Below are 19,340 nucleotides of genomic sequence, written 5' to 3' on the forward strand. Positions count from 1 at the left end.
GGGTAGTGGCAGGCGCGGAAGAGTCCTTACAAACAGCCTCATCTGACCCAGCACAATAGCGCCTGCCCCATGACTCTGCTTCTCAGCAGGCGGAAGCCACAGGGGAGGCCAGGGTTCCAGTTTTAGTCTACCTGAAGAGCCAGGTGCAGTGGCACACCTCCAGGAGAAGAAAAGGACACATCAATGACTCAGCTTTGGCTGGGGGTGCAAATGGCAAAGGTCAGTCAGAGAGGCTGCAAGCCAATGAAGATAAGCCGAGAGAAAACGGGGAGGAAACCGTGTGATTGTGTTACCTGACTTCAATTTCCTACCCCTGATCTCCATTCTGGGCTCAGCACCTAACTTCTGCAGGTACTGACCAAGTGAAGCGAACGTTCTGCCACCCTGAGGCCACGAGCTCAACTACCTGTTCCCTGAACTGAAGGCCACCCCGACTGCAGCCTGTCTGCGTAACAGCTTTGCCACTGCTCCGATTTTAAACAGTTCTGACATTCTCCTCTGGTAAATATAAAGGGCAGTTTTTACCAAAGACTTTTTCTAGGAGAAACAGAAGATGCTCAGCTCCCCTTAGAGCAGATCACCGCGTCTTAGGAAATGTTAGTATCTCTTCGCCTCTCTCCCGTTTCCAATCGTTGTCCACTCACTGCGCACATTTCTCTAACTCCATGATCTGGGGTCAAGCACACAGCGTTGGGAGACACTGTGTAGGGCAGGGGAGGAGGTGGCAGTGTGTCTTCTCTCAGCTAGAGAACCAGAAGAGAAGGTGACATGCGTTGATCTGGGGGCTCCTGCAGTCCCTCTCTCAAAGGCGCGGAACTAAATGAACATCAAGCCTGTCCCTGTCTGGGGTCATTGCCAAGCGATCACTCCACTGGTTGGCATGGAACACGAAGGACAGGTTGTATGGTGGGCCCTTTCTTAAGCGTCTGTATTCTCATCTTTGCTTTTAATCCTCTCTAAATGATACTCTGTAATTCCTACCTCAGGACCTCTTTATTTTCTTAATTGGACTATGTGAAATGTTCAGAAGAAACATTCAAAGAGTTCTAAGCTTTCTGATACTTTGGGAAAAAGTGAACGCTCTCTTGGGGCAACTTCTCCTTCCCCTAAACCCAAAAGTACATAGGTACTCTGTCAGAAGTACCTATGTTGTGTAAAAGTACTTCTCTACATGTAAGAATCCAATTTTTAAAGTTCAATCACCATTGCTTAATGGCCCAATAGAACTCGAAGTCACTGAATTATACCCTGTAAATTATAATTCAAACAACAGAATTAGAAACCTCCTCCCACTTCCCCCATCTGCCGCCCCAGGGCTGTGAAGGATGCTCTGCCTCAAGAAAGATGGTGCACTTACAGGGGTCAGCCCGTCCCCCTGTACACGCAGCCACACACTCCGTCTTGACTGCCCTGGAGAAGGGCAGAGTTTACTCAGGAGAAGTAAGTATAACAACTCAAGTAGGCCACACTGCCTTTACTTAGCTTACACTCTAGCGATAAACACAGCTCAACCACAGAGCGACCGAGAGAAGATCCAAGGATTTCAAAACATTGCCTCCAGTTTAAATCTATTACGTAAGGAAGGTATGTACAAAATCCAATGCTGGAATAGTACCTCAATGACATCGTTAATTCTATACACTTCCTCAATGGAATAATTTATAATGTAATCACATCTAGACGGTACCCTTAGAAAAACTGAAATGGATACAGAAAAAACAGAGATAATGAGACTCCTGATTATATGGGTCAAAACTTCTGAAACAAATTATCTTAATATTTTAGAAGAAGGCAAGAAAGCTTTCAAATAAGAGATGGACTTTCCATGGGTCAGCCAGCAGCGTGGTTAAGGTGGCTGGATCCCACATGACCAGCTGCGTGGTTTGAGTTCCCGACCGGCGCATGTATGCCCCAAATCCCAAGAGAATGAAGAGGGGCATAGCCATCCTCCCTGGGAGGGGGAACATCTCACTTTCCTCCCTCTCTCTCTGGCACTCACCCTACAGCAAAAAAACAAAAAACAGAGAGAGATGGAATTTTCCAGACTCATTCATAATAGTCTACTTCAATTACATTCTTATCTTAATCACCTCTGGGTATATACTTTATGACAAAACTGGCTCTATGTGGACACAGGAGGCAGCTCTGGAGTGACTCTACGGCGATTTGAGTGTAGGGTCATCTCCTGGCTGCTTCAAATTATAAGCGTTTGTAAGGTACACACCAGTCTTCTGCTTCATTCCTGGGTATACACGAGGTTACATCATTAATGCTATATGATGCAAGGACAAATAAATTAAAGCATTTCATGACCCATTTATTATGAAAAAACTATGTGAGAGACATGATGTTTTTCAGAATCAGATGCTTTGCAACCAGGGAATACACACTATGAAGCTATATTCCACGTTCTCCCAACTCAGTCTTCTGTGACACTTCCTGCCATTCTAATGTCATAATTTGGCTCCAATGATGGCACTTAATCTTACATGAGGAAAGTGAAGGTTAGGAGCAAAGGCTATAGTCAGAGGAACGGGGGTCAGATGGAGGCTCTCACATGTAACTAGGGGGGTGGCCTTGGTCAAATTGCCTGTTTCCTGATCAGCAACAGCTTCTCTCACAGGGTGAGGTGAGGTTTAAGAGAGAAGTGTGCTAATGCTTCATGCAGGGCCTAGCACGCCGGAAGTGCTCAGTGGTAGCTGCTACATCTATCTTGATTTGAGCTTCTCAGAGAGATGATCCCTTGATGTAAGCATCTCAGTTATATGATTTTTTTCATGTCCATTACTACCTAACACGGTGCTTTACATTTAGCAAAGAATTAATAGATATTTGCTTAATAATAAATGAACTAGGTCTATTTTTCTCTTGGGCGTGGTGAAAACTCTTATTCAGGCAACTTTGTTAATACACAGATTTGAAAAATATCTCTTAACATAAAGCCAAATTTTTTACGTAATTTGTCTAGGGTCACCTGTCGTAAGCAGGCAGGGAGGTATCCATTGACAATGTCACACTGCCAACACTTACTAGTGCCTTTCTTCAGAAATTTCATCCGAACTGGCCTTGCCCCCTCCTGGCTTTGGCGGGGCCCCCTCTCCTTCTATAGCTCAGTACAGAGAGGCAAACAGAGTATAGTTTTTCACCTTACTGGTTTGGTTTCTATTTAGCTGTGCAGTATCAGCACAGGGTAGGTGAACTTGCCCTGCGAGAGCCAGTCACCAAGTATTTCTGGCTTTGTGGATCATACGATCTTGCTGCAACCACTCAGCCTGCCCTGGTAGTGCAAAACAGTTACAGGCAACACACAAATGAACTGGCCGTACGGTAAAACTTCACCGACACAAACTTAATTTACTTTTCGTATGTCAGGAAATAGCCTTCTTTAGACTTTTTCTTAATTTAAAAAGTTCAAAACCCATTCTTACGTTGTAGGCTACAGAATGACTGTGTGGTAGCTTGCCAGCCCTTGTACAGGCACTTTAGTGATAGGAAAGAGCGTAGCAACAATCCTGCTTCTTCGAACCCAACTTTTCAAGGTCACTACTCCACAGACAATAAATTATCTAAACATTTCATTCATTTCTGGATAGAGTATTCTCGGTAAACTCAACTAAGTCACTAATGTTCACCTTACAGACCTGATAAAGAGCATTGCCCATGTCTTGGTTTGTCAGATATCTGAGTCTTTTAAGTAGGCTATACACTGCTACGTTGTTGGGCAAGTCATGACCCATTTCTCTATGCAAAAATGCATCAGAACTTTCCCAGAGATCCAATAATAAAATAAATAACTTGTACTTCATACTTTAAAAAAGAGAACAATTATAATTCAATGGTTTAAGCAACTACATACTACTAACAGTATGACATTTAATTTTATGTCTCCATTTAATTAAACTCTGAAATAAATCTGTTACTTTACTTTATAAATACCTCTATTATACATATAGCCTTCGTTATGCTGAAGACCCAGGGTCTCTAAACTGTGGGCGAGTGGCAAAACCTGGTCCTGACGTGGTTATCTCTTTAAAAATACTTACCATCACGGACATATGATGCAGGGTTCATTTAAAATTCTTTGGTAGGTTAACTTTAAGAAGATAACTAACAATTTAACCACAGATTACGTCAAGGAATTAAGAATCCTGGCTGCATCTACTGCTATTCAGTAGCAGAGCCAAGTCCTTGAAGGGTGCTACGTTCAAAATGTTCAAGATGTTTGTTTCAATATGTAGGCTAAAGCTTAGAAAGAACCCTGCATCTTCCTGATGCATTTCAGATGACTGAATTTTACAAAACAGCTAAAGATATAAATTCACAGTGCATTTATACTGTTACCCACAAAACTAGCTAGTAATAAAATCAAAGTATAACAAATAAATGTGTCTAAAGTGAATGCTTAGCAAGCTTTTGAGGTAGCAAAACAATATTAAGAAAAACCGACCTGAATTTACGAATATACTTTGATATAGCCTTAGAAGTACTGAAAAAAAAAATCTTTATTTGTTCAAAATGTGAACATATATATCCAGGACATGGTTTCATATGAATGATTACTCTGAAAAAATGAGCTCCATGATAACCATGGACAGTAACACTTAGATAGCAAAAGTTAGAATCTGGTCTTCTTACCTTTCTCAAGACATCTTTATTTATGGATTTTAACCAATTATTTGGTGCTTTGGAGGGCTTGTGATGACAACAGAAACTCTTAAAAATCAGTATTTTAAACACATTTTAAAATAAAATTATAAGACAAAGAAAGTATCTTGTCACTCACAAGAGACACTCTACAGAAATAGCCTATGTTTCTAAATATAGGTATTTTCCTGCTGGGATAAATATCTGGAAATTTATAGCACAAAACCACTTTCTTCATTGCAAGCATGTCTCATTTGTACTTCTGATGTTATTCACCTTTTTTTCTAATACTCTTTAAAATATATATTTATATTTAGTCTTCCCTGAAGTAATTTAAAATAGTCTAGTAAATGCTTTAATTCACTGAGTACTCCCTACATGGCAGGAGCTGTGCTGTCTTAGATACATTTTATCTTTACAATGACTCTGCAGAAATAACTTCCTCTTCTAGGAAGAAGAAATAAGATAAATTCTCATTCTTTCTTAATTTCCTCTGTCTATCTATACTTCTCAAAAAAATAAAAAAGTCCGGTTTAAAAAGGAAAAACACCCACCCTTGGCTCTTTCTTTATATGTCACATAAGTCACTGTATTTGATGACTTTCCCCCCTTCAAGGAACAAGAACTTAAGATTCATGTTTTTAAGTCTTCAAAATGTAAAATGAAAAGCATTTGGAAAATATTAAAAATGACCCCAAATTTAGTCTATTAAACTCCAAACTGATTCAAAGATAGCCCCATAGATGTCCATTTTAATTGGTTCCAAATCATTCTTTCAATCAGTCTAAGTAGAATTGAATTACATTACCAACCTTTTAAAACCAGACATTCATTAACGAAGAAGATATTTTATACAGGTATCTACCACTTCACAGTATAGATTGATTCCTGGAGTCCAGTTATTTCTATAAACCGAATTATACTTTTATCCTTAGAAAATCTGTTTTGGACTCATACCTGTGAATACTATAATTTTTTTTAAAAAAATCACACATTTAGAAACAAACAAAAGCCCCTACATATTTTCTAATTAAGAAATTATGGTCAAAATTACTTCAAAATGAAGCAAGTACTCTATCACAAAACCTGATTTCTTTATCTATATCCAAACAGGTGGAAGATATACTCATGAGATGGCCTGTTGTTGAAAAATGAAATTTCCTGCATTTTCTCTACACTGTGGAGGTACAGAACCCCTTGCCTCTATGAATAATGCGTATTTCTCCCATTTACAAACTCCTCTCTTTACATGGACATAGAGTCACAGTAAGGTTAGGAAAGTTTAAGAGTACAGACAGGGCCATATTATCATTTGATAATGCATACTTAATAATGCAATTTTACAATATGGCTCATTCAGCTGGTTATTCTTTTTTCTTTTTTCATTCATCCATCCTTCAAATATTTATTGTCAACTATGCACAGACAATTTTGTAGATGCTAGGAATACAGGAATGAACAAAACAACAAACCCCTGCTCTCATGGAGCTTACATTCTAGTTTCTTAAAAGGGATCGTCGGCTAAATACAAGTATTCAAATTAAGAAGAAAGTCTTCTCAAAGGCCCAACTGGTCAGATGCCCCAGATGAGCAAAGACTACAATACGTCCTTCACTTAACATTTACAATGTGTTTATTTTTATCAGAAATAAAAGCATCCTGGTTAATGTATTACTTTTTTCATTTCAATTTTTATTTTACTATTTCTAATTTTCTTCTATTTATACTTCCTAATAGTTCTGAAAAAGTACGCTAGTTCCTTCAAGAGTAAAGGGAATCCTTCTTTAACTTCCAGCCTGATGATCAATAGGTACCAATCCAGTATTGGGTCCTCGGAAAAGTCATGACGTATTTTTCTATGCAAAATGTGTCACGACTTTACTACAACTCAATACATAATGGCCTTCATAAAAGCAATTCTTTGTTATGAAAGAACTGGTCTGAAAACCAGGTTGTTTTCCACTGCTGTCTCGGCATGGCTTCACCACTGACTGGGGGTGCCAGTAGTGAAAAGTCTGTTAATCTACCTATCTGTCAATGCGTGACATTGGCTTCTTTCCTTCTCGCTACCTACTAACTAGACTTCTGCATTCATAGGTAGTAAAAGCTACTATAAAAGAGTAGGCTTTCCACCTGGCTGAGACTCGACCTAATTCTTACTTAGCACTGCTGTGTCAGGGCAGTCACTGCCAGTGCGTTCTGGGCCCTTCTCCTGCCCCTCTCTCCTGCCTGTACCTTTACTTTCTCTAACCAAGATTCATTTAGAGTCAGAGTCAATCATCACGGGTAATCTGAATGCTAAGCTCAACATTGCTGGGCACAGCTGTGGCCCTCCATCTCTTCCTGGGCTTCTCCCTCTTCACGTCTCAGTCCATGATAATGCTTTCCATTGTCACCAGCAGACCTCTGTCCACCAGCACCATCCTCGTCACTCTAGCTGTCATGACACCATGAGAAATTAGGAAGTTTGCAAGTATGCCACGGAGTGATAAAGAATGCAAAGCTACAAACTAGAATACCAACTTTGCCTAGAAAGATACATTAAGATAGATATTTAGAGGTGTCAAAATGATTTTCACATAAAGATCCAGATATGTTAAAGGAAATATCACTCTGTGTATAATTTTTGCATTTTCATTTTTATGTTTATTCAACAAACACCTACTGAGTGCCTGTTAGGTTCTAGGTACCACTGCTCAGTTGGTTCTTTTAATGGGACTACATTGACACTGCTCTGAGGCAGGGGTGATCTACAGGTGTGGCCTTCATTTTAGCACTGTCCAGCCCTAAGAGAAGGCCTCAAAAGTGAAAATGTAGCAGGCCTTTAGAAGTTTTTAGAAGCACAAAGATAGAGAAAAGCAATTCTATGAACAGAGAAGGTGGGTGTCTTTTGCTACTGTGCATGCCTCTCACTGTCTTTACCTGTTTTGTTTTCTTCATTTGGTTTCTTATTCTTTATTGGCCATAATAGAGTAGTGGGATACATAGCATTTACTGTATTTACTGAATTAAATTATCATTTTCAATTTAATGAACATAAGAAACTCCCCCTTTTCTGAAGAGGGCGGCTATAGTTTTTGAAATGTCTTTCAGAGATTCTCTACTTGTTAACTCAGTTAACTGAAATTCTATCTTACCAAGCAGATATTGCATTTGAAAAACAATAATAAACATTGTGCTTTAAGAATCAATACAAAAATCGAATACAATCAAAGTTCATAAGGTATTAAGTATAAAAGAGTAATAAATATTCCACGGAGAAAGCAAAGAAAATCTATCCAAATAATTATTTAGGCATAAAAAGAAAAACAAATAAATGCATTCAAGGAAAAGTTACTTACTCTGAAAAGAAGAACTTCCCAGCCCTACGACTGGTCTTGGAGCATGTTTTACTACAGAATTACTTTGTATTTTCAATTTTACAGTTTCTCTCTTCAGCAGTTACTATGTAAATTATCCAAACGTTTAATTTCCCAGAAATTAAATAGCTTCCTAGAAATACTACATATTCCCCATTACATAAGAATGTCACAGTATCTTTTCTTTACCACAAAAAAAACTAAAGTTAATAATTATAACTTGTTCTTTATTTTTCATCTTTCTACAGAAATGACCAGAAGTTAGCCTAAATCAGGAAATGATACACATTAGGAATACAGGTGTTAATTTACTACTAATTAGACTGTTACGTAGCAAGTATTTCTAGAACATGTTATCACAAATTAAGTCATTAATTCCAAAACAATAGTTTATTAACAAAAAAGTACAAAGAAGTACACATGGAAATCCTATTTCCCCCATTACGGTCCATCTGTCTATCTACATTTCAGTCCATGATAGGGCTTTTGAAGCTATAAGAACGATAAGATACTTCTGTTCCCAATGGGCCCTAATAGCCGTCCCAAACCAAATCATTATGCATTTGAATTATACAGTCCATGTCAATTTTTAAAAAGATGTTTTTTATGTATAATTTGCCATAAAAATCTCTTCCCTTGTGATACACCATGTACCTAAATATTTAGGACAAAACATATTAGCATCAACATCCATAAATCTGTTTAGACAAAGGGAGTATCATACTACCGGTATGTCTGCCTTGAAGTAACATTTACAAGCGAAAGCTTGGAGGTGTCAAAAGCGATTTCCACCGGCATGTACTAAAAAACACTTCAGGTCAAAAATACCTTCTTAACAAAACTGAGATACATGGAAAACATTTAGCTTATTGTGCTTTTTGCAGATTTTAAACTTACTCAACACATCTCATCTTATTGCTATTATTTCAATTTCTTCAAGGATGGGCCCTTTTCAATTTCTCTCAACAAATTTAAAATTGCTCCATTTTCTTCTAGAGACCTCAAGCACCTCTCTAAATCATGATAAACTCCCATACTTTGTGACTTCTCACAATGCTCCTTAAAATACCGTACAGTGTCGAGGGGAAGATTTAGGGAACTGTCGTGTGCAGTAAACAACGCCCACTTTGCTCTTTCTGCTCTGGCTCCTTAGGAGAGAACACGTGTGCTGGTGTCAGAGCCCATGTGGAATTAACTAGGTTACATATGTTTCTGAGTGGTAAACTGCAGCCTTTGGTTTGTGAAGGGCACCAGGTCAGAACTTATCACTGTACTCCACGTCCTGCCTAGGAACATTCACGTAAAGAACAGGCGTTCCGTGTTGGACTAGGCTGTGGTAAGAAGGATGCTGTACCAGCGATACATTTTGGGGGAGCTGGGAAATTCAGATGACCACTCACTAAACATAAAATCATCATTCCACAAAGATTTTATTCACATTAAACTTGCACAGTAGCAAAATAAAATTAAAAAAATCAAACATAAAACTAAGCCACATATCAGAGAACAATATACAATAGAGATTTGAATTTCTCCAGGGCATTGGAAGATATTTCCATAAATAACATTTACAATTCTAGTGTTAGGTCTTTCAAGGTGTCTGAAGCTTCACAGTGCTAGAATTGGTTTTTATCAGAACACATGCAAAAATGTGCAACATAATAATCCATATTAATGACACAAAAAAAGCACACCAGTGATTTGTCATTCCACACGGCCATGCCACTCTATGTTCTAAAAACAAACAACCCCCCAAATCCGGGTCCCATTCATTCTTCAATTATGCCTTTAGTCACTCTGCTTTATTATATTCAAACAGTCACTGTTAGTGCTCTTCACCACGACTTTCAGGTTGACGTCACTCCCTGCCTGCTGGCTGTCAGGACTGGGGGACGCCCCTCTCCCAGACTCACCTTCTTCCGGATGTCTTCATCATTTGCTCCAAGAGAAGCATAGAGCTTGAATGCAGCCTGGCGGAGTTCATGAGCGTGTTTTAAGTCATGATCAAGCTATGGGCAAAGGGAAACGAATGCTCCAATTCAGTCCACAAATTAGATTTTCAATAAAATTAGTTGTGTAGAATTGAAAAATATCTATTGTTAACAACTATTAACGTATTAGTGCTACCATTGACTCCCCATTGTTCTGGAGCTCTGCTCTGATATAACTGAGACCACTTGTGTCTATTCCAGCATAACCTAAAAGGCATCTAGTCTACTTCTGTCAAAAAGTGACCACCACGGGACCAGCAGCTGGCGTAATGGCATATTGCTGGACTCCCACGTAGTCAACAGCGGTTCAAGTCCTGGAGTCAGTGGCTTAAACTCCCCCCAGCCGCGTGTGTGTGTGTGCCCAAGATCCCAAGAGGAGAATGGAGGAGAAGGGATTGCGGCATGACCATCCCCCCTGGGGGATGATTTCTCACTTTCTGTCTCTCTGTCTCTCTCTGTCTTTCTGGTGAGCGCATGCGCCCTATAACAAAAATCTCTAAAAAAAAAAGAAAAAACAAAAAAAGTGACCACCACACACTGGACACTGCTGCATGAAAACCTGCTGTGCGTCCTGGTAGTTCTGGTGCAATGATGCTCACTTACAACGGCTCTTCCCAACGCTCTCCTCAAAACGAAGGCACACGCAGGCCTTTGTGGTGCCAGGCAACGGTGTTTTGAGAGAGATCACAACACTGTGTTCAAGAAGTTTTCTCTAGCTTTCAGACATGAAGAGCAAAGCCAGCCTTATTTCACCATTTAAACAGGCTTTAGAAACCAGGAATCCCTGTGAAAACCCCTTATGAACAAGGATAATCACTGTTACCTATTACAATTATCTGGGATTTATGCTTAGAGTATGGCTCTCTTTCTTTTTTTTTTTTTTTAAAGAAAATTGTTAATTTATTGGTATGAGGAAATGAATAAGATCTTACGAACATGTGCAAATGGCTTTCAGAGTTATCAGTTCTTCCATACAGACGATTTATTACCAAACTACCACGCAACGAAATATAAGCATTTTCTCAGGACACTTTCGATAACTACGAATGAGGCATATCAGTGATAAAAATAATTTTATAACCAAAAGCCATAACTCATTCATCCAAACGAAGGAATTAACTTAGGACCTAAGTTGTGTTATTCATAACATCCCAAGACCCTCTTCTGAAACATCTTACGAGCTGACTGACTGACATACTACCTAGAAGACCCAGACAATGCGACAGCTTTACCAACCAAGAGAGCTTCAAGTTAGTTGTCACCTATCTTGGTATGTGAAGACACAAAAATCCAGTTAGGTACTTATCATTTAGCATAACAAATAAACTTTATAAAAATATAGTTACAAAACAATTCATTCAGGGTGGCTTCCAAGGCAATTCCATAAGAGAATTTCCAAAAATGTTTTGCCCAAAGTAAGCACTGACGGGTTATGAGAGGAACTTACCAATAAACTGTCCACATCTCGGCAAGTTCTAACCTATTCTTAAAGTCTTGACTACATTATAGTCATGGCACACAATGCTGACTAACATACCACGGAAATCACACACTTATTAACATGGGGCTTCTCCCTCTCTGTGGGCTTGGTGTCTCCACTTCTGTGGTCAGAAACCTTAGGACAATCCATCATCAAAATGAAAAATAACAGGACAATTACTCTCAAGTTTGGCATTAGATCATTAAATGTTATCATTACTGGGACCAGCAGTTAAAGCAATGGCTATGTCACTGGACTCCCATGTAGTCTACCGTGGTCTGAGTCCCAGACTGGGTGGCTTAAAGCTCACACCGGGCACATGTGCTTGCGGGCCGAAGATCCCAAGAGGAGAATGGAGGAGAAGGGACTGTGGCATGACCATCCCCCCTGGGGGGTGATTTCTCGCTTTCTCTCTGTCTTTCTGGTGAGCACCCACAACCTACAGCAAAAACCTCTCCAAAAAAATAAAAGTTATCATCACTGTAGTTTTATTGTAATGAGAATGAATGACCGTTTCCTTCCTCTCATGCCCACGGAAGCACTCTATCTGCCTTGCTGGGTGGTCACCGGAGGGTGTTCCTGAGGCCACAGCGAGGGCTCGCTCATGTGTCATTGCACTGCTAAGAAACTGCTGTGTTCATGTGAACAAGTGGCCCGAGGTAAAACAGACAAGGTCACTGGTTTGATGCAACCACCACCTATCCTGGGAAAGCTAAACTACTGAAGGGCAGAAATGTTAACACAGAGGGCAATGCACACTACTAATGCAGACATCACCGCCGGCTCCTTTAGGCCTTCCTAAGACAAACAAATCCCATACTCTTAGTAGTTTATTCTCAACATTAAATGCAAGTGAACAGTTGCCTACCAGATGAGGTTTTCTGGAACTCTGAAGCATGAGGGAGAGCAAGAGAACTGGGACCACTGGCATCAAAAATATTGTGGCCGGGGCCAGTTGGTGGCGTGGTGATTGAGGTGCTGGATTCCCACATGGCCGACTGCAGTTTGAGTCCTGGACCTGGCGGCCTGCTTTCTCACTTTCCCTTTTTCTCTCTCTGTCTCTCTCTGGTCAAGTTAAAAATAATGATAATAAATATAATTAAATAAATAGTTCTTTAAAAAATAAATATACTGGGGCTGGATGGTGGTACAGCAGTAAAAGTGACTCTATGAGACTGACAGAGGCAAGTTCCAGGTTTGTATCCAGAGACTTCCTTCCCTGAAGATGCGGCACACACCTGCCTGTGATCCTGGGCTGGGTGAGATGAGAGGAAGGGTGGGCTGTGGCACTGAGACACTGCTGGGGGTGCTGGCTAGTCCTCTCTCTCCTGCTCGTGGAGGAAATGAATACCATTTTTTTTTTTTTTAGAGATTTTTGCTGTAGGGCAGGTGGGGTCGCTGGACAGACAGAGAGAAAGCAAGAAATCAACCTCTGTGGGGGGGGATAGTGACACCACGATCCCCTCTCCTCCACTCTCCTCTTGGTACATTCACATGAGCCCAGTGTGAGTTAAGTTGCCATGTCCCGGACTCAAACCATGGTCGACAACATGGGAGTCCAGAAATGTAATCATTATGCCATCTGCTGGTCCCAACATAAATAAACTTTAAATAACAAAGTAAATAGAGGCTGGTAGGTGGCATAGCGGTTAAGGCACTAGACTCCCACATGGCCAACTATGGTTAGAGTCCCAGACCTGAAGGCCTGCTTTCTCACTTTCCCATTCTCTAGATGTCTCTCTCTCTCTCTGGTCAAATTACATAATAATAGTAATAATAAGTAAAATTAAATAATTATTTAAAAAGAAAGGAAGAAAGAAGATACGCCAGCCAATGGCTGGTAGTTAAGGTACTGGATCCCACATGGCCGACTACATGGTTTGAGTCCCGGATACACTGTTCTGAAAACATGCTGGGCTCATGTGCGTGCACACCCAGAACTCCGACAGGAAAGAAATGGAGGAGAAGGGATTGCGGTATGGCCATCCCCCAACACGTGACTTCCCATTTTACCCTGCTTTCTCTGTGTCTCTCAGGCAAGTACATGTGCCCTCTGGCCAAAATTTTAAAAATAAATAAATAGGGAACCAGCAGTTAGCGTAATGGCTATGTTGCTGGACTCCCACGTTGTCCACCGCGGTTTGCGTCCCGGACCCGGTGGCTTAAAACACACCGGGCGCGTGTGCGTGCGTGCCCAAGATCCCGAGAAGAGAATGGAGGAGAAGGGATTGTGGCGTGACCATCCCCCCTCGGGGGTGATTTCTCGCTTTCTGTCTCTATGTCTGTCTCTGTCTGTCTGGCGAGCGCACACGCCTTATAGCGAAACCCTCTCAATAAATAAATAAGTAAACAAACAAATAAATAAAAAGCAGCAGCAGCAAAAGAAGCAAATATCAAAGAGAAGAAAATTAAAAAAATGTCGCATTCATGAAATAGAACTGACCGCTAATTAAAAGATGATGCTCCCTGGACCTCAAGTTCCTTCAGTAAACTTTCTCTTAAGATCTGTCATGCTTAGAGAAATGGATATGGGAAACAGGCTGAGAAGCAGCAAGTCAGAAGTACTTCTACCCATTCAAAGGCATCTATATTCTCAGGAAATGCTCACACAATTTGGCCCCTGATGGTCCCAAAATAGAGGTGAAATGGTACACTAGCTGCTACTAACAGGTTAAAGCACAGCAAAAACTTGAAAAAAGGAAAGAGAAAATGGAAAAAAAGTAGCAAAACAAAACAAAACAAAACAAAAGCAGAAAAAGAAAGAAAGGCTGTAGTAGAGAATAAAATGAGGGAACTCAGTCACCTGTCACAAAGATCACCCTCGACTTAAAGGATGCGACTATAACAGAGATGAGTCGGACCTTCAGTAGGATTAGATGGCTGTGATGCAGTGCCAATACCCAGCTTAGAGACATCACTAGCTTGTACGTTTACGTGGGAGTTAGGGACGTGATTTTCTCTTTCCTGCTTATCCGACTAGTGAAAAAAAAATGACTGACAAACATTAAACAGACTGGAATTAAAAAAAAAAGAACTCACAAAGCAGCATCATCTATGTTATTATTAAAGATAAGAGTTCTTTCTTTAAAAGGACTTAGAGCTGTAATTATCGACTGGTTCGAAGTTTTAAGCAGTAAGAAAACGTCTTACGGACCCCTCTCTTGAGCCGCTATAAAGGAGAAGCGTACCCTTTTAATGTCCGTGATGGCGCTCACTGAGCTGGGGTACTTGAAGTAGTCGGCGAGCATGGCGATCAGGTGGTCCGTTATGCTAGCGATTCTCTGCAGCTCGACGTCCGGTTCAATCAGGTAGGCCAGCGTCTCGGCTCCTTCGACTCTCTCCTCCAGCAACCTCTCCTTACTGCACATTCGGACCAGACAAGGCAGTGTCTGAAAGGCAGTGAGAGTCTTTATTTGCTTTTTGGCAAGGCAAAGGTTTGATGATGAGCATCCAGTGACTGAATCAACTCAACAGTTTTTACTGGGAGTCATGTTTGTAATCAAGCAGTTTCTTTATCGACTTTCAGAGAATATAAGGTTTTATTAAAATGCAAAATCAAAATTCAGTGCAGATTAATTACTTGTTGATCCTAAACTCTAATATATCAAACTGTATTAATACAGATCTAATTAGGCTTTTGTGATCAATAAGACTTAATTTTTATTGTATGGCCTGTACAAGCCATTGAAGAATTCTAGTCCAATTATATCTGTGGGCTCTGCCTGATCTATGTATTTATTGACCTCAGAGAGATTCCGGTTTACTCAAAAATAACTTTGCCTTAAAAATACTTGCTATCTTCTCCTCAGTCAGTAACACAGTTAGGACAACTTTTCTTTTTTGGTTTGGGGGTTAATACTTGTGGTAAGAAAATACTGCTTTAGAAAGTCGGTGACCTACCACTACTCAGATTCCACACACTGCCCTACGATGTAAGTGAAATGCATCAATCACAGCTGCTAGATTTTCCCCAGAACTTGCCGGAATGAATGTGGTATTCACTAATTTTTGTCCAGTTTTACTTCTGTGGTCCTTCAAATATCCTGGCACTGGTCTTAGTAATTTATTGACATTAGGTTCTCAATTAAAAAATACCCTATGCGTTATTTCCAGTGCTGATGAATCCACTATAAAGGATAATGTAGAAGTAGAAATTGAAATATGAGGGGGACCACCAGTTGGAATAATGGCTATGTTGTTGGATACCCATGTAGTCAAGTCCTGGACCTGGTGGCTTAAACTCACATTGGGAGCGTGTGCGTGTGTGCCTAAGATCCCAAGAGGAGAATGGAGAAGAAGGGATTGCAGTGTGGTCATCCCTCCTGGGGGGTGAGTTCTCGCTTTCTGTCTCTGTTTCTCTCTGTCTTTCTGGCGAGTGCACGTGCCCTATAGCAAAAAAAAAAAAAAAAAAAAAAAAAAAAAAAAGAAAGAAAGAAAATGACATGTGATAATTACAGGAAGCCCTCCTCGAAGCAGTCAACTGTGCTTCGTTCTAAGTTCCTATTACATTTTTACCACAGACATTAGCACGTCCTTGTTCAGTACTAGTTTCTTTATTAGGCTTGTTCAGGCTTTACAACTTAGTAGCAGAAGGTCATATTCTTTCTTTATACTAACATCGCTAATTAATAATATTTACCAATACCATAAATCGATGGATTATTGAATTTACTACTCACGACTACATGAAGAAGATACTGCTAACTTGTTTTACTAATGAGGAAGAAGAGAAAGTTTAGAGAAGAAAATAAACCAGGTCACTTGTATGGAAGGCCCTAGTGTGCTATGCAGACTGGTTTATTTGGGGGATCTCAGATCTCATTAAATTAATCGACTCTTTTCACCAATGACTAAAGTAAATACTAGTCTTCATAATTTCCTTCTATCCTTAATTCGCATTTTGAACAAAGACAATACGATCTCACCTTCATAAAATGACACATAATCAGTGTATGTACACTTTTTTCTTCTTTACAGCTGATAAGACATCTTAATGTATTTAATATAGTTATCATAAAAATAATCCTGTGGGACAGATAAGCAGAAATTACTGCTTCCATTTTCGTCATCAGAAGTCTGACAACGCTGACAACGTTGTTTTCATGTATTACCTATTTTCTCTCATTATGCCTTCTGATTATCAACTATTTGAATGACATAAAGTATCTGCAGAACTGGCAAACTGCCTATAAAACTGTACTCAAAATATAATGAAAACCAAGAATTAAAAATATAATGAAAACCAAGAATTAAAATGTTTTCTATTTCATCTGAGTTTTGGATACTTTTACAATTTTCACATCCTCTTAATTACCATAAAATGAAAAAGCTAAGACAAAGAAAAAAATCATTTCATTTTGACTTTCAAAACATACTTAGAATCAATTTTTTAAAACTACACAGCATCCCACTGAAAAGAAAGCATGATGTTTTCATATTATTTTATGCCATGCATTGATATCAAAGTGACAAATGTGCATAAAGAAATATAAGTATCAATATCTATATTCAATGCTTACATAACTAATGCTTTTAAGAGCAAATTAATTAGCTTACCTTTAATACAATACAGTTGTCATCTGTCCGAATTGCCCCAGCTCTACACATGTAAGTTAAGCTGGAATAAGAAAGCAGAAAGTAAAGTTTTTGCTTGGGGTTTAAAGTTTTGAAAGAAAAATGACCTATCTTGAAGATTTTACGAAAAAACAAAAACTCAGCCACTATCATTTATCTGGAGAAAGAGTTTGACATTCTGTTATCTAAGGTTTGGTCAGACAGGCAAAGAAAGCTGATAAGGCAGATAGGTAATGTGGGGGTTAAAGGTGCTGGATTCCCACATGGCAGACCATGATTCGAGTCCTGCACCTGGCAGCTTGCTTTCTTGCTTTCCCTTTCTTTCTCCCTCTCTCTGGTCAAAATAAATAATAATAATAATACTGATAATAACAAATGGAATTAAATAAATATTCTTAAAAAAAATAACCTTGAAATATATATATGTATAGATAGATAGTAAGCCAGCTATTTAAAAAAAACAAATAAACAAACAAACAAACAAACAAAACGCTACAAAATTGTTTTAAAAATGAATAGCCAAGGACTGGTACCAAGAGCAGCGATTAGGCCCTGTGCATGGGGAGTTGGATCCCATGTGGCCAAGTGCAGCCTGAATCTTGTTCCAGTAACGTGAGAAACATGCTGGGTGCATGTGTGTGCATGCCGCAAATCCTGATGGCACGGCAAAATGGAGGAGAGACGACTGTGGCATGACCCTGCCCCACTGGGAGGCTGCTCGCTCTCTCACTCTTGAATGAGCACACGCACTTCCTGGCATAAGATGAAAACGTTTGAAAGTAAGTAAGAGTGGTGGCCCACGTCTGCAATCCTAGCTACTTGGGAAGCTGAGGCAGAAGGATCATGACACACAGAGACGCTGTCTAACATACCACATACAAGTGCATGCGTGCAAGTGCATGTGCAGACACGCATGCAAAAAACAAATGGCCTCAGGACTGGACACATTTTGAAACTAGGTGCTAGGTACAAGTGGTTGGTTTACCCCCGACCCTCTTTTATGAGATTTTCCATAATTAAAAGGGGAGACACTAAAATATAAGGTTAATGAAGTGCCACAATTTAAATGAAGTTAGATTGGGATATACCAAATCCAACAGCAGTAGCAAAATTATCACAGAAGAGGCATTTTGCTCACAACTCGTACAGCTATCCGTCAGAAAAGAACTATACGGAGCTTACCAGCAGAGGCTCTGGGCAACAGTCAATGGTTTGGTTCTACTGAAAATAATTTGTCTTCATAATTATATCTGACTTTGAATAAGAAGAAAATTAGTCTGTGCCCCACTGGCAGACAATAAACCTTAAGTACTTCAGAGATTTAAGTTACTGAATTTCCTTTATGAAATTAGATCCCTCTAGTAAGGTTAGGCAGAAAACGAAAACCTCCCATGTTTAGAGTCTACAAACTGGTACAATTCTGTTACTTATACTGTAGAGAGCTGAAACCTTTCTAGATGTTATCGTTGTCTTGAGGCTTGTTACCACATAGCATATTTGAAACCATTCATATGAGAAAATCACTAACAAAGAGTCAAATTCTGAGTTTTTTGTTTTGTTTTGCCATATTAATTGCTAGAGGATACGTGAGTTTGCCAGAGACAGATGGGGAAGAAAGAAAGAATTCTCTCTCCCACAGGGATGGTTATGCTACAACTGCTTCCTCCTCTTCTCTTTTTGGGATTTCAGACATGGATGCATTTACACCAGCAGTGTTTTTCAAGTTGCTGGGTCTGGGACCCAATCTGCACAACAGGTCATGGGGATCTGGCCGCCTTAACAATGCACCATGGGCTGGCCCCAACATATACACAGTTTTAAAGACAAAAAGTATGCAACCAAATAAATAACAAACATACACACAAAAAAAGGATCTGAATAATTCACTGAAAATTCCTAATTCTTGTGAAAATATTAGAAAGCCACAGCTTCCTAAAGACTGAAACTACAATTCATTTGGCATGGAACCCTATATAATATATCTGTTCATGTGCTGATAAATAAAGAATTAATATGTATTGAATTTTACTAGCCAGGAACTGTGCTAGTAGAAACTTTATATAACCATCTTATAAACTATCACCGCTATAAAGATTTTTCATTTGTTTTTTTCTCTACAGATGAGGAAGCCATATTCTTTGAAATCAGCCCCTGGTTATCAACTTGAACTACTACTTTTTTTTTTTTTTAATAGACCATAGATTAGCTTATTTTTAACACCCATCATGCCATGAATTCATAGGGAATAGGTTCCAGTAGCTCAGGCTCCTTTCCATTGGTTCTCACAAAGTG

At 39.6% G+C, this 19,340-nt stretch overlaps 1 protein-coding gene across 2 annotated transcripts in view; it reads right to left on the reverse strand.

Annotated features, from left to right (window-relative positions):
- Positions 1-19,340, reverse strand: part of ARMC8 (armadillo repeat containing 8) — a 122,762-nt gene that overhangs the window by 70,627 nt on the left and 32,795 nt on the right. For both annotated transcript variants that reach the window (XM_014591443.2, XM_014591444.2), the window contains 3 exons: positions 17,031-17,091; positions 14,663-14,863; positions 9,917-10,012 (listed from right to left, as the gene is read on the reverse strand). In XM_014591443.2, coding sequence (XP_014446929.1) covers positions 9,917-10,012; positions 14,663-14,863; positions 17,031-17,091 — 358 coding nt within the window. The remainder of the gene's footprint in view (positions 1-9,916; positions 10,013-14,662; positions 14,864-17,030; positions 17,092-19,340) is intronic.

This window comes from Tupaia chinensis, unplaced genomic scaffold (genome assembly GCF_000334495.1).
Source record: "Tupaia chinensis unplaced genomic scaffold, TupChi_1.0 Scaffold000574_1, whole genome shotgun sequence".
Taxonomy (NCBI): Eukaryota; Metazoa; Chordata; class Mammalia; order Scandentia; family Tupaiidae; genus Tupaia; species Tupaia belangeri.